This window comes from Talpa europaea (assembly GCF_964194135.1).
Source record: "Talpa europaea genome assembly, chromosome: 4".
NCBI classification, from domain to species: domain Eukaryota; kingdom Metazoa; phylum Chordata; class Mammalia; order Eulipotyphla; family Talpidae; genus Talpa; species Talpa europaea.
This window is the reverse complement of record NC_140070.1, coordinates 136,939,622-136,962,168: the sequence shown is the minus strand read 5'-3', so window position 1 is coordinate 136,962,168 and position 22,547 is coordinate 136,939,622. Positions and strand designations below refer to the sequence as shown.

Genomic DNA, 22,547 nt, shown 5'->3' with positions numbered 1-22,547 from the left:
TTTACACATGCACTGGGTACAGTCAGAAGCGCGGGAGGGTGAGAGAATTCACCAGAGCCAGAGCGGGGAGCAGAGCAGGCAGAAGGACTGAAGTACACTGCTGAGGGGAGCAGCGGGCGGCAGGAGAGGTCTGCGTGCCATGTGGGACCCTCCTCCGGTGGCCGGGGAGCAGCCGGGGATGGAACCGGCGCCGCAGAGGCCGCGGGCAGCTTCGCAACCCAGCGCTCAACCGCTGTGCCACCGGGGAGGCCCTGGCCTACTGCCTATTGATGTCAATCTCTTTGGAACACAGCCCTCTCCGTATGCATCACTACAGCAGAGTTGAGCAGTTATGACAGACTGAGTGGCCCGCAACCCTGAAATATTTACTATCATCCATCACAGAAAGTCAAGTCAACCCCAGAACTAGATTTTCAAGGTGGGTTTCTCAAGGCTCTGGATACCCTAACATTCAAGGTGGTATGTTCCAAGTGATAAGATCTGAATGGCTGACTTAAAATACATTGTAGTAGCAAAGTTCAAAGGTGTTTGTGATACAGCCGGAAACATCTCCAGATGTATAAAGGAAATCAGTTTTCATAAAGCAAATCCTATTTTTCATTTTCATAAGCAGAGTATTTAAAAAATAAAAGGACACTGTAATAAGTTATTTTTCTGGGACATATGTATTGGTGATAGCAAGTCCTTGAACAACACTTTGAAATTTTATACTCTGTGGTATTTCAAAGGACTTTTGGAAACAATATGGTCAACTAGTCTAAGCTTAAGTGTTAGAGTGATAACCTCTCACTGTATAGCAAGAAGGGTTCATTTACATCAAAGATACCCTAATAGAGTATCTGAGGGAAGTTTATAGACAGGTTTTGGGATCCTTAAGGCTGCCAAGTGCAACTCCAATATCTGAATGAGGGGTCTTGTACCCAGTTACTTAGTGGCCCAGGAGTATCTACCTTGGGTCAGTTAACACTTGCAAGGAAGCAAGTGTACAGCTGGGTTACCCCCCCAGCTTTTGCATACACTGGGATCAGACACAGATAAATGTGTCTCCTAATCACATACTGCTGTCAATACATCTATACTCACAAAATGAACATTCTTTATTAAAAGAATGTTCATTTTGTGAGTATAGAATTGTGAAGTTTCATCAGAAGCATTTAAAAATGATACCTGCTTGGGTAAGTCACTGTAACTTGAGATCTTTTAAGTAATAAAACAAGTTTTGGGGGTAAGTCAATTTATTGGTGTGTTGCACCCCACCACCCAAGCATTCAGCACAGAGGTCTTAATTCAAAATTCTTTCCAGAAGCTGGAAACAAGAATAAAAACCACTATGACAACACAAAATCACTGTAAATTTTTAGATGTTTTCCCTTCAGTATTTTAATAAACATGGTTTATTCTAGCATGTATTTAATTTTAAGTGAACATGATTTTGCAGTTAGTCTTTACTTCTTTATTATTATTATAGCCATTAGAAAAGCCACAGTTTCCACTGCTGGACACTGTTACAGTATTCGCTCATAAAAGAGGAGGTATGCTTGTGAGTTTAGTACTTTAGTTGTAGGCACAGCTTGCACATGTGTGTCACTGATGTGAAACCATTGCCCTTTGGTTGACTCCATTTCAAAGTCTGCCAAGAGGAAATGTAAAACACAAAAGGAAAACATCATTAGTTTTGGTTTGCCATGTCTGCTGAACCCCAGAATTTCCCAAGCCATCTTACCTTGTGGAATATTGCCGTGGAGGACAAGGTTAGAAAGATGACTGTTGGCAGCCCTTGCCTTGGCGTAGGCAGTGTAGTGCCCTGACCTCATCGTGCCGCTGTGCTCAACCACTCCATATAAGGAATAGAGCACCCTTGTATTTTCTTCAGCGACGTTCTTTAAAAATAGAATTAAAAGTGAGTTTTAATTCCATTTATACAGTTGTTGTTGGCAAGATGATTTTACACTACACAAAGTGTCCATCTAACCTTTACTTTTGAGAATTGAGAAATCATTCCTGAGTCTGAACTTCACTATTTTCTCGTGACCTTTTTTCTCAGCCACCAGAGTCAGTTTTCATTAGAGAGCGGCCGTGGCAGTGCTTCAAAAAACCATAAACACAGTCCACTTGTTGTTACGGCAGTTCCCCGGCACAGCTACTTTAACTGAACTGCCCGTTTCTTTAGAGAGTCTTGGGACCAGATAATTCCAAAATACCTCAATAACTATCCTAGTTCAGGGCCTCCCTGGTGGCTTAGGGGTTAAGTATCATTGCTAGGGCCTGAGTTTGGTACCTAGCCAGGGAGCTAACCCACATAATGGCTCAGCAGACCTGTCTTGCAGTGTATGTCAGTAGATCCATCTGTTCCGCTCCCCACTCTTGTCTCTGGTGAATTCTCTCACCTCCTGCACCTCTGGCCTACACCCCAGTTCTACAAATAAATCAATCTTAAACAAACAAACAAAACTATCCTAGTTCCTGCCCAAAGTGTAGGCCTTTAACAAGAGGATAGCATTTAGATTGTGCCAAAAATCACCTCTTACATTTTAAATGCCTGCCCCTAGGGATTCCACATGAAACACATTCAACTTCCCCATCTAGGGTGAGGTGGTTATTTGGCTCAGATCCCATATGCTGGAGGGCAAACAGGCTGTCATTCTCCAAGTTGGGGCCGCTTTCAGAAAACTACTCCATGATGTTCTCTTACAAAGTCCTGCTGAGTGAACATCACTGCTCTCAATAACCCTTCATAACTCTCTCTGTCCTTCATTCACTGAAGAACTTAACACTTCTTCACCGCAAAGCTTACCAGCTTCAGGAATTTCACTGTTCATCAATGAGCCTCGTAAGAGTTTCAGTGCCATTCCATTTCAGCCAACCAAACTGTTCTTGGAATTGGTCATCACTCAGCACTGTTTGGCTTCAAAACTCACTAACCTTCCAGGCCTGCATCACGATTCACCCATTTTTCCAACTCTCATCTCACCTACATTCTTCAGCCTAACAATTTTTTTCTCCTAGAGATAACTGATCAAAATTCTGGTTAATTCTGCCTTCCGAAATATTCTTTGTCTCCCTGTCTTCCTCCCAAGTTTAAGCCCTTATCTAGTCACTCAACCAGTTCAATAATCTCCAAACTGGTTTTCCTGCTTCTAGTCTTTTCCTCCCTAAAATCTAGCCTCCATGCTTCGGCAAGGTACCTGAAGATCTGGCCATGTCACTCCATTGCTTCCGACTCTTCATTGGCTCGCTACTGCGTATCTATTAAAACCCAAACTCCTCACCATGAGAACCTGCTAAAAACCTCACGTCTATCTCACCTCTCTGGCTTCAACTTTCCGTGCTCCCTAGATCCTGCACTATAAATTCTAGAACTGCTTATACTGCCAGTCCTTAGCATCTACCATGCCACTTTAAACTGCTCTTCTTTTGCTTCTGTTCTTCCCTCTACTTTGAAAATGTGTTGCCTCTTGATTTATCATACTAACTTCTACTCCTTTAAGAATTGGCTAGACATGGTCTACTTCACAGAGCCTTCTCTGAACCACCAGCACTGGGCTAAATGCACATCATCCCTGTTCAGTGAACATCACTCTTTAACAGTCAACCATATCAACTTAGTATTATCCATTCATATACCTGATTCACCTTTAGTTTTATGTACTCAGCTCCCCAGACAACCTCTGTCATAACATGGGTTCAAAAAATGCTGAATGAACAACCTTATGTTCAAAATGATTCTGCACAGAGCTTGAAATTCTAAAAAGAACAAAAGACCTACTCTAAGCATATCAACTTCACACTTAGGTAGTTATTGGCAGGACTATTTGGCTGATTTCCCTTTAAAAGATTTTCCCAGAAAGATCAAATTCACCTACCTTACATTTAAGGGTACAAAAAGGAGCCAAATCTAAGATTTCCGGAAATTTTATGTGTTTGTTCACTTTGCGTAGGTTAAAACCAGCCTTAAAAAAAGAAAGAGGGGTAACAGACTGAGTTCTTTTCCTTGAAAAGCTGCACCTATTAAGTAAACCTTACACCCACTCCATGCCCAGAAGAACACCATACAGCTCTAGCTCAGTCTTCATAGAAGACACTATTCTTCCTGACTGCTAATTCATTTAAGATATTTTGGTTTTGCTAAGCGCACACAACACACACACCCTCTTTGGGTTTCTGCTTCAGCCACCCACCAGAGCCAGATTAGACCAGGGGTTGTGAGTACTTAAAACTCAGCAAGAGCAAAATATCTCCTATGAGTACACAGCGTGGCCTCACGCTGAACCATACTGAGTAAGTTATTTATAGAGACTCAACTGAACACAGAAGGCAACATTCTACAAGCACTTTGGGAATCTGGAACTGAATTTGAAATGTGTGCTGCTTATAACAAAAGCCTTCCAGAAAAGATGGGGGTCACCAAAATGATGAAAATCCAAAGTACAAATGTCTTTTTAATCAAGGGTTAGTAAAAATAAGAGATTAAACACAAACCAGACCAAAAAAATCACTAAACTCCCTAAGTGTGAGCTCTAAGTAGTAAACAGGAGTTCTAATAAAACCAGGAAGGATTATATCCAAATTTCTCCCATAAGATGGAAAAAAGATGTAAATTTGTCTTTACCCATACTTTTTTCTTTTCTACTTTTTTGATGTTAAAATTAAGAAATAACCAAAGAAACATAATAGTATGTTGAGACACTAACAAAAAATTAGGTCTTTAAAAGAAATTCTGGGTAATAAACCAGGGTGGTACCTGCTGAAATCTCTTTAAATGAAGAGTGAGAACAGGAGGAGCAAGAGAAATTAGCATCTGCTTTTTGGCATTGGTGTAAACATGTTTCTTTTCACCTAAAGAAAGAAATTTTAACACTATGAATATCATTTTAGACTTGTAAAGTATTCAAATTTGCTATAAATTCATTTCATACATCTAGAGCAACAAGGATCAGCAAACTTTCTGAAAAGAACCAAGACAGTAAATACCTTAGGATTTGGGAACCAAGAGGTAAAAATCAGGGATATTTTGTAGATATTTATATACGAAATAAATTTTTACTGATGGAAATCAAGATAATCATAGCAGAATACAATTGCATTCTATGAAGAGGTAAATGAAATTGTTTTTGAAAAGATAACATTAATTGGGGTACAAAATTAGTGTTTTCTACCATCAAATTATTTTCAATTGTTCAACAGTTTCAACTGTTCAACTATTAAAAAAATAGTTTAGCTCAGAAAACACACAGAAGCAGATGGCAGGTCAGATTGGGCCTGTGAACTACAGTTTGCTGATGCCTATTCTAAAAGCAATAGAATTACTACCAAAAAAAAAAAAAAAAAAAAGTTGACTTTTATTTCCTAAAAGAGCTAGCCTTTTTAGGAATCCCATCCACAATCCCTCCTTAGTCAAATTACCCAAACTCAAAAAGGGAGGAAAGAAATCACCATGTTTCTGTTCCATCAGAAACTGCAAGAAAGCAAAGTCCTCCCAGTCTCTGGCACGGAAGTATACTGAGTGTGGCCTCCCGAGTGCAAAGGAGATGAAAGTCATCACAAATGCTACCAGGAAACTACGGGTACAAAGAAAGAGGTACTCTCTGTGATAACATCGCAGTGGGATGCTTCACCTACAGATGAAAGGTTGAGAACCAAGTGTCCCACTTTAACTGCTGTTGGGATGCTAAAGAGTACTAGTCACTTCAAAAAATGTTCTGCATCTTCCACTCCTCCATGAAAATATTTACAGAGAAGATGGAACTTAAGGATGCCATCCAAATTCTGACACAAATAAAATGGAAGTTCTCCACCTATGTCATGCAAAATGTGCATGCAACACAAATTTTACTTTCTTCAAGAGAATCTAAATACCTTTCATATTTGCCTTTGGTCCATTACACTGTCTCCGGGTACAGACTTCACAAAGCAATTGATTTGCATCTCGAAGTTTCTCATTTCGGGTGAACTGATACAAACAATGCTGGATTGAACATTCATCGGTGTTGAAAGCTTCCCTGTTTGCAAGGGTACAGAAAGCAGTTTCTGGGTCTTCGTTTACAACTTCATAAACCTTGGTTCCAGGAGTATGACTGTCATTCACAATCTCAATATTTATTTCTTCAGGTTGAAGAGCAGCATTCAAGTTAAGGTTTTGGAAATCACTAGAAATGTCCAGTTCTCCATCGCTCCCTTCCTTCAGGTAGGCTCCATTTAAGTTCCTAGCACGTTCTGTGGGAGAAGATGACAAAACCTCTGCATCATTCTCCATGTTACCATTTTTTATATCTTCTTCCTCTGAGGATTTTTGATTGTCAGTTACACTTTCAATCATTTTTTCTTGATCATTCAAGTCTTTCTGATTAACACAATATTCCTTATGTATAACTTCCTCTTGTGAAATATGGTTGGATTTAATACCCACTTCTTCCTGAAGTGACAGTTCAGCCTCACAGTCATCATCTTCAGCATGAGCAATGGTACAGATATCATTTAAATGAAGTGCTTTTCCTTGCATTTTTTGTTGCCTGCGTTGGTTCTGTGTATAAAGAATAAAATATTTTCTTTTACTACCGAAAGAGAAAGAGCATATACATACATCAGGTTTTCTCACTTATCAATCAAAAATAAATAATAAGGTAGAACTCACTCCCAGAATTCTGATGCAAAAAGTTGCTTTACTATTAGGGATCAAATCTTGAAGAAAAATTCTTTAATTGGAAGTAGGAATAAACCATCATCAATCATCAAGAACTGTCACAATGCAGTTAACAAAAATAGATAACACATGGTCTGGGAGCTAAAGCAAGCAACAGAGTAATTAGACTGCTAAACCCAAGCAGCTGGGTATCACACACTGCCCACACACCAATCAGGAAGGGATGTGTTCTCATTAGTCATAATTATCAGAGTTTCACGGAGGAAATAAAAACAAACCTAAAACTCAAGGATGCACAAGCACAGGACTGCTTTGGGCAGAGGAATGGGGGAGAACATTCCAGTAAACAAATGGTTCAAAGTTAGAAAGAAAGCAAGGAAGCCACACGTATGGAGGACAAGGAAGGCCTTTCCCTACTCCAAACACCTTCTTTACCATTTGTAGCCTATGTCTAAGCACCAAAAAACAACCAAAAGGGAATGCATGAAGATAATCTGTTACTAGGATCCCTAAAGACTCAAGGGGCTGGCATTTGGGTTTTCTGTAAAAGAACACTGTCTGTGAGGCTCACCTGTAAAGTGAGAGCAGAATGGCAGCACATAGGACACATTTTCTGATGTGCTCAAGGTGAAGATATATTTACACACGAAAGAAAAATGGGGAAAGGGAAAATGTGTCAGTGAATCAAAGAAAAGGAAATACAAGTGGCTCATCAACATGAAAACATAACTCCACTTATATAAAAATAAGTAGAAAATAAAAGTACACTGATATAACATTTTCCATCTATCAAGCTTTCCAGAAGTTTGATAATGCACTGCTGTCAAGGACCAGGAGGAAAAAGTCCATATGTTCTTGGTGGGAATATAACTGGCACAACTTGTGTGGAGGGCAATTCAGTGATATTTGCAAAACAGCACATGTAACTCCTCAAAATTCACCCTACAATTGATATTTTTATAGGAATAGGATCCACCAGTCATTACAGTAAAAGACTAGAAAAAACCTAAATCAATAGAGAAATGGTGAAATGAATTGTGATACATCTATAAAACATATAGCTGATAAAAACTAAAGCTCTGGCTCCTGAAATGGAAAGATCTCCAAGAATCTAAGTAGAAACAAACAAAAAACAAAGTCCGTAACAGTGTGTATATGTTTTAAAAGGAGAGAAAAACAAAACTGAATATTTGCATTTCATTGTATTTTCCAAAAGAAACTCCAAAAGGACACATAAGAAATGAATGACAGTGGGTCTCCCTAGTGGCTCAAGGTGTTAAGACGCTACCTCTGGGGCTGTCCGCAGCCATTGCAGCACGAGTTTGATACCCTGACAGGATGCTACCCACATGGTGCAGCGGACCTCTCCTGGCTCGCCTGCTGCTCCCCTCAGCGGTGTGTTTTGGTCATTCTGCCTATTCTATTCCCCACTCTGTCTCTGTATTCTATTCCCCACCCACACCTCTGGCCTGTACCCTAGTTCTTGTATGCATAAATAAATCTTTAAAAAAAGAAAAAAGAAAGAAATGAACGATAGTGATGTTATCTGTGGCATAAAAGGAGAGGGGTGGGAGGGTGACAAAAGGTATATACCTTTGTATTTCTTTGAATTTTTGAATGTCATTGTATTGACAAACTCAAGGAATTATTAAGAATCAATTTAAACTTCTTGGAATTTGTCACAAGTAATGCAATATTAAATTTGAAACAAGCACAACCTTTTTCTTCCTATACACTCAAAGAAATTCCCCCACAGACAATACCAAATGAGCTAATTCGGTAACTGTCCAATGACATCACTGTATAAACAGACACATCTACAATATCATTTAGACTCCAAACTCCACAGTTTAAAATATAAAATAAAAAAAGTATGGTTTTCTTCCAAGTTACCCACCTTGGCTTGCTTTTTGGCTTGTTTCTTTGCTTTTTTCTGTAAGTGCTTACTTGTTCCTGAAGGCATATCATTTCTCTTTTTTATGTAACTGTCATTATCTTTTTCATCTTCGCTGTCTCTTTCGTCATCCTCCATTGTCTTTTTCAGATTTTTGTCATTTATACTTTTTTTGCCACTCTTTAGATATGGAGAGAATATGGGTCAGAAATAAAACTTTACAACTACTATCCGGTGAAAACAGAGCTCCTGTTTTATAAACATGTTTCTATTGCTATTTTACACAAGATTTCTTTTCTAGAATATTTGGAAATATATCCAGGACAAAATTCATTCATTTCAAAACAAATAAAGCCATCCTTACTTATGGAGAAAATAGGTATATACAAAAATACACAAATAAACCTGAAAAAGGCAACTTGACATGGATGTGTAATAGAACAGTGAATTTAATTAGATATGTTGTATCACACTGCAATCACATCCACTTCTAAATGTACTTTCTGTTCTTAAGTGATTTACATGTCACAGAACAGGTAAACTTTTTTATTCCTTTTTTTTTTTTTTTTCCAGTTAAGTAAGTTTGGGGGAAAAAATAAAGTTTAGTGAAACTTTAAACACTAAGTGGGGTCCCTAATTCACATTGAGTAATGATTTATCCAATATTGATAATATGTTCTCTTTTATCCCATTACTACCTGAAAGGAGCCAAATTAATACGTCTTAAAACTGAAATACTCTCTACTTAACATTATAAACTTAAATTGCAAGGAATTTGTGGTTAGTCTCAAATAATAAAAACAATGATTTTTAATACAAAGAAAATACGTCCCCATATGTAAACCAATCGAACTAATTAAGTATAAAGAATTTTAGTCAATTCTGAGTAAAACTAGAGGGGGAAAGAAGTTAAAAGAAAAAGTGTCAGACTGTCAATCATCCAAAGGTTCACAGGCCGGAACGTTGGATATAGACAAGCCTCTCTTCTCTCTGCCACCTAATGACACACATGTGGCACAGCAGCCACATCTGCAACGCCTCTAGGGGCAAATGTTTGTTTTTTTTTTTTTTTTAAAGCATTAACCCATTCTTTACTCAAAACTAAAACAGTAATTCCTCTATCTCACATAAGAAAAATTTCTCCATGGGCTAATAATGTATAAACTCAGAAAAGATGGCAATAAAATCCAACAGAGAAAAATAAATCTACTTGAATAAAATAAACACTTTAGTCTTACCTGATCTTCTAAAACTGGCAGAGACAAATCGAGGAAAGATTCATGAACCAAGGAGACCTTAACCAAAAAAAGAAAGTTAAAGATTCACCTTAAACAGTGACTAGTTAGATCACCTGATGGGGGGAGATACTAATTATAACTGAGGAGCGATACTAATTATAATAAAGTCTTAAGAAAACGAAATGAAAAATTACACAACACTGAAGACTTGGGGTAGGGATATAAATGAAAATGTTAAACTAACTTCTTCAAAGAAATTCTTCAAACACTAAGTAAAGAGACACATGCATCTCTCTGTTAACTGCAGTGCGATTCACAACCGCCAAGATATGGAACAACCCAAGTGCTCAACGGCAGATGAGACGATAAAAATACGTGGTGTATTTACATACTAGAATATCCTAAGCAATAAAAAAGTAGAAATCTTGCCACTTGCAACAACCTGGATGGGCTTTGAGGGGAGGATATTGAGGGAAATAAGTCAGAAGGAAAAAGACAAATGCATGACTTCACTCTTTTGTAGGATATAAAGACAGGAAAACCAAGACAAACTGTGAGACTGACAACAGAATGTTGGTTCCCACAGGAAAGGAGGGACGGCCATGGGGAGGAGACACTGACTGACCACTGCTGATGGAGAATGGACACAGGTGATAAGGGGAGAAAACATACTCTTGCATCTATACAGCTTGTAAGCTAATGTGACCTCAATGAAAAACATGGTTTTAATTAAAAACTAACTTAAAATATGACTACTAGTAGTTCCTACAAAGAACTAGGCAAATCTGGGGTCTGCCTGGTGGTGCAAGGGGCTTAGATGCAGCACTATGAAGCTGTCCTCAGCCACTACAGCAAGAGTTTGATCCCTAGCCAGGAGCTGACCCACATGGGCCAGGGAGCTGACCAACATGGCACAGCAGATCTCTCCTGACACACCTGCTGCTTCTCTCAGCAGTGTATTTCAGTGGATCTGCCTGTTCTGCTCCCCACTCTGTCTCTGGTGAATCCTCTCATCCTCCTGCACCTCTAGCCTGTACCCCAGCTCTTGTACGCATAAATAAATAAATCTTAAAAAAAAAAAACAACACTAGGCATATCTAGATGGTTCAACAAAGAATATATTATGAAACTAGATGTTCCCATTTTTGAAAGGAACAACTGATAAACTCATCCACATGAATGAAGTCAATCTGTGCAACATCTACTTACAGTTCTGCATTCATCACACATAATTGTACTTGTTAGTTCACCACCAAAGATGCGGTCCACAAAACTTGGTACTGATTTTTTCTTTTCATAATCTGTTGGGGAAAAAAAGCTTATCAATTACTCTTACACAATTACTGGAATAAGATAAAACTACTTCGCTATCTAATCCTAAAATTTTATTTCCCATTTCCTTCCATAAACTTGTTTTTCTCTGCTCATAATTATCAGACTTTTATATGTATGCTATCAGCAGCAGCCTGGACTCCACCTTGAAGTATAACACAGTTTAACAAAATCTCATCATGGGAAAAAGAAAAAAAGTTCTTATTCAAGATCTGTGCGTGGAAGTAAATGTTGCCAGGCAGTACAGTTTTCTACACATCAACACCTCCATCAGTAAAATGTGCACAGACTGGATGACATCTAGCTCACATCTAGCTCTGATACTATCACTTGCAAGCAGCTTAGAGAGAACACATGTACTTGCCTGGAAAGAACTCTAAGACTGAATTCCATTTAAAATAATAAAACAACAAATATCCTTAGGAAAATGTTTCAGGCAAACTCCTGTTGGGCCTTTGGTGGTACGAAGGGTTAAGTCTCAGCACTATCAATCTATCGCCAATCACTGCAGCATGAGTTCGGTCCCAGTCAGGGAGCTAATCCACATGGTGCAGCAGACCTCTCCTGTATCACCCGCTGCTCCTTCAGCAGTTTCAGTAGATCCACCTGTTGTACTCCCCTGTCTCTGGTGAATCCTCTCACTCCCCACACCTCTGGCCAGCCTACACCCCAGTTATTGTATGTATAAATTTTAAAAAAATCTTAAATCCTCCTGTTACATTTCTATGTTCCCAAAAATAAATTTTATTACCTGGTCACCCAATTTTCTAATAAACACATAAAATTTATAAGTTTTATTCAAAATACAGGTATACACACTTAGACAGAAACATTTTTATGACAAAGAGTGCCAGTAAGCACAATTAAACCTTCCAAAAATATTCACCACCTTCAGAGTATTGAATAATTTCTTAAATCAGTGGTGACAAAGAGGAAATTATATATTAGTAACTAGAGATTCAAAATACATGCATCAGCAGTTTGCTCTAAGGTAGAGAGAAATTCAATAACAGTGGTTCAGTTCAAATAGTCAGACATTACCTTTAACTTTACTTTTTAGATCTTCATCCAATTTTTCAGTAGAATTACCAAATGCTTTAAGAATTCCTTTACTCACTCTCTAGGAGTAATAAAATAGATACAAATGCAAAACGATTAAATTTTAGTTGTTTTCCTTAGAACATGTAATCAAGAATGTGATCAAACTTACTGAATAAAAACCAGTATTTTTAAAATCACATTTCAAAATTAATTCAAGGCACTAAAAAGAATTGTAAACAATGACTTATAAAACAATGACTAATCCTTGAATAAAGGCATTGCTTATGATTTCAAAATTTTAACCTATTCAAACCAAAGCATATCAGATATGCCCAGTTCCTTTGGAAAAAACACTGAAATATAATGTCCTGGGAAACAGTGGATAAATGAGAGTTTTAGGGACAGACTCCAGTGGTCAAGATCCATTCCTGGGGTAACCAGGTACTGAAATCCTCTAATCCCTGACTTCAGAAGCTCTGAAGTGAGAAAATGATAAAATCATCTACTCATAGAACGGATGTGATGCCTGAATATGGTAAATCATGCAAAATACTGAGAACAGTGCTGGTCATAAAACAAAAGGAAAATAAACATAATTTGTTATCACTATAGTATTGCTATTGAGAATTACATTCACACCGCCATATACATTACTTTTCATCCTGGCAATTTACAAACATTTTAAAATCAACAGATGTTCCCTGAGTCTTAAAGATGAAAACATTTCCCAAATTCATAGTTACGTTAAATAACACTCAGAATTGACTCTACGGGTATACTGCACTGGGAATTATTTTGGAAAAAACATTTTCCAGTAGTTTGTGGTTCTCTGGGTATAGGTTAGTACAATAGACCCCTTAAAGAACACTGATTTTGTAAACCTCAAGTAAAACAGCATTATGAGAAGGAAAACCATTTCTAATTCTGTTCATGCATTCTAATGACTAACATACACTGGGTGAAAATACAGGTATAGAAAACAAAATTTTAAATCCAGTGGTCTCAATAATTAGTTTTTCATTGCTTCTAATAACTCCCAACACATCAAATGACAGACAAGTTAATGAAGATGGGAATATAAGAAATGCTAGTGAAAGTATGCTAACTTGGGGCCTCCCTACAAGGGTTAGGACGCAACCTATGAAGCAATCCACAGCCACTGCAGCACGAGTTCGATCCCTGGCCAGGGAGCTACCCACATGGCGCAGCAGACCTTTCCTGCCTCGCCTGCTGCTCCCCTCAGCAGTGTGTTTCAGTTGGTCTGCCTGTTCTGCTCCCCGCTCTGTCTCTGATGAATCCTCTCACCCCCCACCCCTGCACCTCTGGCCTGTACCCCAGTTCTTGTATGCATGGATAAATAAACCTTTAAAAAAACAAACAAACAAACAAAGTATGCTAACTTGGTGCTCCTCTGCTCTCATCCCATCCAATAAATAGCGAAGTAACTCCTGGCTGTCTTGCTCCTGATAGCCTTTAAACCGCACTGCTCTACAAAGGAAAAAAAGAGAGAAAGAAAAGTAATGATGAATAGTCTAAATTATGAAGAGTATTCGAAATCTTAGGATTCTATGCAAATCTCAGAGTATTCTAGTTTCTCAAAATTTCTGTTTAAGTTCCACAATACCATGGAGCAAATTCATTTTCATTTTATCTTTTTAATCCCAATGAAGTAAGCCATGTCTTAATATAGAAACTGGGTTGTTTCTAAAGCTATTATTTTTTTTTTTTGGTAGGTGCCAAGACCAGCCCTCCCACCCCCGCCACACACAGTCATTTTTTTTCTTGTTATGAGGCAACATTAGTTCGCAACACAGTACAGGTTTCAGGTACAGCATCTCATGGACACACTGAAAGCACAATCAAAGCCAATACTCACTTTTTACAGACCTGAGAAAAGAGTTCTTTAGGAGTCACGATTCCCTTTTTGGTCTCTTGCATCTCGTTAAGAAACTGGCTCATGGCTAAAGTAAGGGGGCCTGGTGGTTCAAGGTTTATTTCTAAGGGTTCCTGAGTATGAGAATAAAAATTACTTTCTTCAGTCAAACCTGGGAATCATTTACTTTTACCAAAATGTAACCCATCAACCTAGATTGCTGTGCTCCTGAAGGAGCTGTCCCATTTAAAAGCTTAAAATGTATCTCAAGATATATTAAAACTTTCTGGTCACAGACCATTTCATGAAGAATTCAGTTCTACAGTTTTAGATAATTAGGAATTTACTCCCTAAGAACTAAAAGAGCCAAAATGTAAATAATAAAAATGAATAAGGTAAAACTCATTTGAGTAGACAGCAAAGTCACCTTAAATAATATTAAAATAATACACACCTAGGGTTTCACAACCATGAGCTATATCCCCAAGGAAGTGAAACACTCGAGCACAGCTTATATAACATAGCAATTAATGGGAAGATCCACTGTAATTTCTCTTAACCAAACAATGTTAAATTTGTTAGCCTAAACAAACCAACAAAAAAAGCTGAAAATGAGCAGCCAAGTCTTTAAAATAATTTAAAAGGTGGACATTCAGAGGGAAAAAATAATGATTAAAAAAGAAAATGTTAAAGTACATACTGTTAGTCCCAGATCAGGTGGTTCAATTTTTACAATCGTTCCAGACATTTTTACTTCTTTTAGTAGTTGTCTGAGCACTGGTGTTTGTGACAAATTCTAGAATGTAGGATGGAAAATTATTTAAGCACAAATCAACTAATTCAAATATTTCTTAATGTCTATTTTATCAAAACAGAGAATCACTTCCAACACTGCAATCTTTAGTGTATCTATCTCAAGAAACAGAAGTTACACATGTCCTACTCCCCACTCTAGTGGCTCAGAAAGACTTCAGTTCTGAGCCCATGAATTAATTGAGAAGGGTTCCCCACCAGCACCACCACATTCCCTCATCCCCAAAGACCACTACGAGTAACCAGGTCTTTGTTTCTGTATGAGGTTAAGCTGTGTTTTCCCAAACCAAATTCAAGTTCTAGGTGGGCAGAGTTGTGTCTGTGTTGAGCCCTATTGTACCCCAGTATCGTGCAAAGTAAACATTCCCTTGAATTTTCATAACAAACATCAAAACAAATTACTTAAGGGGGACAAACACAACTATAAGTAACAAATGAGCAAAATCATCCTAGGAGGAAAACACTAGATTTTTAAAAGGGGAAACATCAGCAGTGGCACCTGCATAACTGCGTTGAAGAAACATGTATTTCCCAAATTGCTGAGTCCTCTCACAGTTATCTGGGAAGTCGAATTTGTGGAAGGAATTTCTTTAGTCATAGTTTCCTTTTTTTCTCTTTCTTGTTCATTTTTACTCTCTTTTTCTAATTTTTTATTTTCAAGTTCAATGTTTCCGTTATCTTTTGCTGCTTAAAAAAAAAAAAGGATAAAGATTTAGCAAAAGGTGTAATACAGCCTACCAAATGCATGTGTACTTGGGTCGGAGCAGCAGAATTTCTGATTTTTACCAAGTATCACTATTTGCTTCCTGTTTGATTTTAAACATTTTCTAGGAAATATAAGTTATAATTGAGAGAGGAGAACCAATAAAAGATTCAAAACTGATGTAAGATTAGTCTGACAAATGAAAATTAACAGTTTATGCTTTGGTTTAAATCTTCCTGATTTTACTACACAGAAGCTTTGTTTCATAAACAAGCACACCTTACCTTGTGAAATTAGAGTATAAGTTAATCACTTAAAAAACAAGAACAGGAAATAAATTCTTAAACAAATTTCGCTGAGTCAAAAGCCAATCCTGAACTTAGGAACAAACAATTCTGGCTCTGCCAAAGATACTTCTATGACCATAAAACTCTCAACAGGTTTAAAGATGATGTGCCAAACCAATTAATTATGCATCCAAACAAATGTAATAAAGTAAATTCAGTCAAAAATAGGTCTACCTAAAATAGCCCCCGTGCCAGAGCATAGGAACAGGGCTTCACTGCCGGGGGCTCATCACAACTACAAGATTAGCTTTCAGATTCCCTTCTAATTCCAACACCTCTAATTATCTATATTGCCACTGATTTACATTCTTACTCAAAAATAGTTGCATAGTCTGCCATCAATCATACTAAATGTTATCAGCTGTAAGTAATGCTGTGTAGTACAATAAATAAATCTTGTGAAGGAAAATCAAGTTTGGGGGGAAAGAACAAGGCTGGAGGAAGCTAGTCAGCAGATCAGAGACCTGACCGTCTCGTCTATCCGCCATCTAGCCCTAGGACTCAGCCTCTCAAAGTCTGGAGTCCTTTCCACCCTGAGCAGCTCAAACAAGTCCAACCAAACAAGAATTTCCTTAAGATAAAATCTTTTATCTCCTAAATTCTAGCCTTTCTCAGATACAAACTGCCTACCAGAGATACTAAGGTATGCATGTTAACCCAGTGTGGGAAATTAACACATGTCACGGGCTTGTCTCACTGAAACTCCTTTTTTGCCCTGGAGAAAAGCCCACCTATCTCAGCATTTTATGACACCAACCCAATCTGGGAGAGGGTCAAAGACATAGCGAGCTGGGCCCCACCTTCCCACCAGTCCCTTCTCCAGAGGTGGAATCCTCACTTTGATTATCTAATAAACCCTCTATCTATCACTGTTTGATTCCAGGCAGCAAACTAAATATCAGCCAACATTACAGTACATAGTAAGAAACAAATGATTTTTACCTGATTTTGAAGCTGTAACACCGGCCTGTTTTCTGACATAATCAACCACCTGACCCAATCGATGTGAAGTACAATACTGGACCTCATCATCACATTCGTAACACCTGTGTCCCAAAAATCAGAAAAGAAAAATGACAAACTGTCAACCAAAAGAGAGGGACAGATTTAAAATCCCTAGAATCCAAAGTAGGTAGCTACCATATTATCCTATTTGAGAAAGAAATAAAGAGTCTGTATTTTCTTGATGATTATCCATATTAATAAGCCTGGATTATCATCACTAAAGTTAACCTGAATTTTGGCTAAATATAAAACTCCAAACAATGTGAAAATCTCTTTTCATGTTAAAATACAGGAAACACACCAGTCTGACATTTTCACAAAATTCACTGCCAAAATTTTACTATCTTAGCTTATCTGAAATATGTTCTTAGTGTGCCAATTTTTTAAACTAAAAACAACCTGCAATATGCTTTAAAAGCCACAGGCAAGAAAAGCAAAAAATGTGACGATTCCTCAATCTTCTACATGCTACCATTTTGGTGTCTGTGCAAAAACTAAGCAAAAGCTTCTCATCACTGTCGCTTTCCCTAGTCTTCTGAAAGTGATGGTATTTAAACAAACATACAAAAAGTTTGGCTTTCTTTTGCTCCTTAAACATTCTCCAATACTTCCGCTCTCCAGAATTTCAAATAATTTCCAGTCAGGGGGCAGAGGAGTTGAAACTCACCATACACTCCAGTTGTCCAAACTAAGAACCAGATAATGAGGCTCAGATCTCGGTGTCTGATAGTGCTTCAAGGCGTGCTGCTCCTGAGAACTTCTGCCGCAGCCCTGAAGTCAGAATCATGAACCTCAAGGTCACAAAATTCACCAACAGAGGAAAGAGTTCATAATCTATAGCAGATCAGCAAGTGGCTCAAGAAATTCTGCCAGTCTTACAATTCTGAAAATAAAATGTTAGACTCTAGAGTCCAGATTTTGTTAAAACTTAAATACAAATAAGCAATTGAGGACATGTAAGGTTTGCAAGAAAACCATGCACTAAGTACTCTTCCTCCCCAGCTTGCCCTCCCTGTCCCAACGACACCCTGCTCGTGTCCTCATGCATCACCTCCGCTAGTTTAGATTCCTGAACAGTCTTGGAAATATTCTCCTATTCAATTCTTTCTTCACATACGCATTTTTTCAGCTTAGTGTTCTCCAAAACAAAGATCTATTCATGTATTCAATTCAAAAATTTAGCAATTGTTCTCAAACCCTTCGTCAACAAACCTGACCCCCTCTGCCCACAATCTACATTCCCAACGTAGACTCCCACATGCTCCCATTCAGAGACCAGCTGCCAGTTAAAAACTCACTCTGTGCTTTCTCATACCACAACTTTGTTCATGCATTCCACTTGTCTTGATTCCTTTACGAGAACCACCAGTGAGCAAATCCCATCATGCTTAAGGATTGTGCACAAAGGATATCTCTTCTTAGAGGCCTATGCTTTTCCTCCCAAATGAGAAAGTACTATATGTTTCCTATGAACAAACCCCTACAAAGAATGGTGTAAGCTCCTGGGGGCATTCCTCATTTCCTGCCTTAAAGTTGTTATATTGGGGCATCCCCGGTGGCGCAGAGGGTTGAGCTCAGCGCTGTAAAGCTGTCCGCAACCTCTGTAGCACCAGTTCGATTGCTGGCCAGACAGGGAGATACCCACATGGTGCAGCAGACCTCTCCTGTCCCGCCTGCTGCTCCCCTCAGCAGTGCATTTTGGTCATTCTGCCTGTTCTGCTCCCTGCTCTGTCTCTGGTGAATTCTCTCACCCTCCCACACCTCTGGCCTGTACCCCAGTGCTTGTATAAATAAATAAATCTTTAAAAAATATATAAAGTTGTTAAATTGATAATCTTTTTCCTCTGGATTGTAAATCCTAAAGGCACAAATTAATACAATCTATTACTAAAAAAATCTAGCACATAGTAGTCAAAACACATGAGTTCCATTACTTGTAATGGAAAATTCTCACCTACAAAATACACAGGTTTATTCATAAAAGAACATGACCAGGTTTCCTATCCCCAAGTCACCAACTTGTACACAAATGTCCATAATAGCTCTAGTCATATCATTAAAAAATAGGATCAGCCCAAATGTCCTGCAATAGGTAAAGTCTGGTACATCGAGACCATGAAAGACTACTTAGCAGTAAAAAGAAACAAACTGCAGATACAGTGTCGATGAACCTTTAGTAATTAAGTTGAAGGAAAAAAGTGAATCCTAAAATGTATGCTGTATGATTTCATTTGCCTAACAGTTTTAAAATGACAAAATTTTAGAAACAGAGAAGAGATAACTGCTGGCCAGTAACTGGAAGGGCAGATGGCAGTAGGGAGAAAAGCATGGTCATAAAAAGGCAACACCAGCGATCCATGGGACTATTCATGATGGGTGGGGTGAATATACCAATCTACACCAATAACAAAAAGTGTATACAACTTCATACACACACACACACACACACACACACAGAGAGAGAGAGAGAGGAAGAGTGAGAGAAAAAGAAAGAGAAAACTGGGGAGATGTGATGAAGATCGGTAGACTGTATTAATGTTGTTTGTAAGGTGTTACCACTGGGGAAAATTGGGCAAAGTGCACAGGGTTACCTGTATATGATTTATTCAATTCATGTGAACTATAACTATCCCCCCCAAATTTTAATTTAAAAGATAATCAAAAAATATTTTAGGGCCTCCCTGGTGGCGCAGGGGGTTGAGGCGCAACCTCTGAAGCTATTTGCAGCCACTGCAGCATGAGTTCGCTCCCCGGCTGATAACCACATGGCACAGCAGACCACTACTAGCTCGCCTGCTGCTCCCCTCAGCAGTGTATTTCAATCGATATACCTGTTCTGTTTCCTACTGTTTCTTGTGGATCCCCTCAGCTTCCCACACCTCTGGCCTGTACCCCAGTTCTTGTATGCATTAATAGAGGGATCTTTAAAAAAATTTTTTTTTAAATTGCCCTCTGTCGCATCTTGAAACTTCATGTATGACAGACTGCCTCGCAGTCCCCTTTTCTGACATATAAACTTAGCTTGCTAATACTAAGGGTGACTGAGAGGCCCTTACCCGTAGAATCATGACAGACCCTGGGAGTTGATGTGCCACCCAGATACCACCCATTCCTCACAATCAAGGTACTCATCCTCCCAGTTGCCAAGAATGCAGCCTTGTCAGCTGTAACAATTCACAGCTCAGTATATCCTTACCTAGGAATTATCCTCTAAGAAAGGACGCAGCCTTGCGCAGGATTAGTCCCTGTCCTCACAAGCAGTCCAACCGCAATGACAGTATAAGCCACTTGCCTTGGGATCATTTCTGAAGGCTAGAGTTCACTGTGGGACCAGCAGAGGCCCTGTAGCACTGTCTCCTCATTCAGCACACCCTACCTCCCACCCCCCCACCGGGAACATGACTTATCTCAGCTGGCTTCCTTAGTCAACCGCACTATGCTTTCAGGTTAACACCTTCTAACTAGATAAGTTCAAAGAGTTTTACAAAATTCCATACTGATCAACATGTAAGCATACCTGGTGGCCACATTTAAGACATAGCCAAATGGAAGGGTTGTCTTCTGTTTCTTCTTCAGATTTATCTTTCACTTTATTGTCCGTCTTACAGTCTTGGCAAATATTCCATTCCACATTTACTAAAGCCTTTTTCAAATTTCCTAGTTCCAATCCTTTTCTAATGTGTGTGCACTTAGGTTCTATTAAAACAAACAATAAAAGAATACATAAAGTAAAACAGAGCTACCTTCAAGTCTCCTCAAAATCAATCTTTCATTAGAACCTCAAAATATACATTTACTGTATAAACAAATTGTTAGGCCATCTAAAAACTTAAATTTTTATTTGCTATTTGAATTATTAGTGACTAGTGAAAAAGAGATTTTAAACAAATTTGTCATTTTACTTTTTCAAGCCCTAGATAGAACCACCACTACCCCATGTTCATTTCAACTTATTTAACATCTCCTTTAAAGATCCTTTTGCCATGGTTATTACTCCCTCTTTAAAAGTATGCAGAAAAGGTCATCCATTCAGTCAACAATACAAGCACTGCAGCCCATACACTCTGACAGACTCCAGGGAACTTAAAATCGACCAGGTTACAGCTCTTCTCTTTGAGTAACTTATTTTCTGGCAGGGCAGCAGTCAAATAAATATATAGGAATCTCCAAAACAAGCTACAGCAACATAAGAGGAGAAGGGCAAAGTCAAAAGTTTCACTGGGGAGGTAACATTTATACAATCTTAGAAGATATGAGCAGTAATAAAAATTTCAGATAATGATTAAACATTTACTATGAACTGACACTATGCTAAATGTTTCACATATATTATCTGATTGAGTCCTCATAATCCTCCTAGAAGACAGATGAGAAAGCTAAAATTTGTTGTCCAATGGTCACAGAAGTACCAGAATGTGGAGGCAAGTGTTGTTCACTTCAAAGCTCAAACTTTAAACTATAATTTCAGGAGAAAAGAACAATGTAAAAATGCCACATCCCAGGAAAAGGGCATGGAAGTGTAAGTATAAAAGCACACGCTGTCTCCTCAGAATGGCAGTAAAAATGAGTAGCTGCACCTGAGTCTGAAAGCCCAGCTTGAGGCCAGATTAAGTAAAGGCTTTGCCACCCACCCCAAAGGGCTTGGGCTGTTTCAGGCACACTGGAAGTTTAGAAACTAGTCAAAAGGCACAGTTACCGTTATGCCCAATGATCTGCACCAGGAGACTATAAATACAAAGAAAATTTGTGTTTATTTTGTGAAAATTTACTGAATCTCAGTAAGTACTGAAAGAAATACAAACTAAAAAAAAGATGACGATACCTCTTTTCAACTATCAACTCAGCAAAGCTTTTCATAAATGATACCTACCAGTGTTCACAAAGGTTCAGGAAAATAGGCATTTTATTAACGTACTGGGAGGTGGGGGGGGGTTATAAATTAGTAAAACATATCTGGCGAGGAATGTGGGCAACAGAACCAAGAACCTTGAAGATATTTAATCCATTTAATTTGGTGACTCTATTTCTAGAGATGTGTATTAAAAAAGATAACTAGGTGTACAGAGATTTAATTACAAAAACTTTCACTTTACAACACAGAAAAATTAAAAATCACCTAGATTTATAATACAGGATTACCTAAGTAAATTATACTATGTGGACCCATGATCCTCTTTATCAATGGAATGTCACACCACTAAAAATGTAGAAGACAATCAAATGACATGTAGACATAAACATTAAAAGGCAAATCGCAGAACAATAATGTACACTTTGACCCATTTTTTCATATTAAAATATATGTTCATTTAGGTATATAAACATTAAGATTCAATTGGTGAAATATACCTAAAGATTCAGGAGAATCATCAATTGGAACAGTTTTTCCCTTTGTCCGTTTCTTTCCCATGTTGGCACTTTATGGATTACTTACTGACACAAAATAACAATCTAGAAAACAAGATAAAGTTAGCTTGATAAAAAAAAACAAACTTGTTTTATATTCTCTAGGTGATAGTAATATAACAAAGCCTCGATGTTATTTTGCACATCTTTCACCTTTTATAATTTACAAAGACCATTCACATACATCATCTAGTTTTCACTAAGAATTCAAAATGTACAGAAGAGATAGTACTACCTCTGCTTTTCATAGCTTAG

The 22,547-nt window shown here is 38.1% G+C and overlaps 1 protein-coding gene across 2 annotated transcripts; it reads right to left on the bottom strand.

Annotated features, from left to right (window-relative positions):
* Positions 1 to 1,505: 1,505 nt before the first annotated feature.
* On the bottom strand, positions 1,506 to 22,296 carry USP16 (ubiquitin specific peptidase 16; the record flags this gene model as incomplete). 2 transcript variants are annotated; one of them, XM_084232517.1, is made up of 17 exons in its annotated part: positions 1,506 to 1,630; positions 1,724 to 1,880; positions 3,864 to 3,950; positions 4,742 to 4,836; positions 5,857 to 6,520; positions 8,538 to 8,714; positions 9,773 to 9,829; positions 10,982 to 11,073; positions 12,146 to 12,224; positions 13,546 to 13,633; positions 14,022 to 14,152; positions 14,719 to 14,814; positions 15,331 to 15,518; positions 16,824 to 16,927; positions 17,554 to 17,657; positions 20,404 to 20,582; positions 22,236 to 22,296. In XM_084232517.1, 17 exons carry the CDS (start codon positions 22,294 to 22,296, stop codon positions 1,506 to 1,508), a joined length of 2,484 nt encoding a protein of 827 aa, XP_084088643.1. The 2 variants fall into 2 exon arrangements, with proteins under 2 accessions (XP_084088643.1, XP_084088642.1); XM_084232516.1 differs by having other exon boundaries at positions 15,331 to 15,515.
* Positions 22,297 to 22,547: the final 251 nt, after the last annotated feature.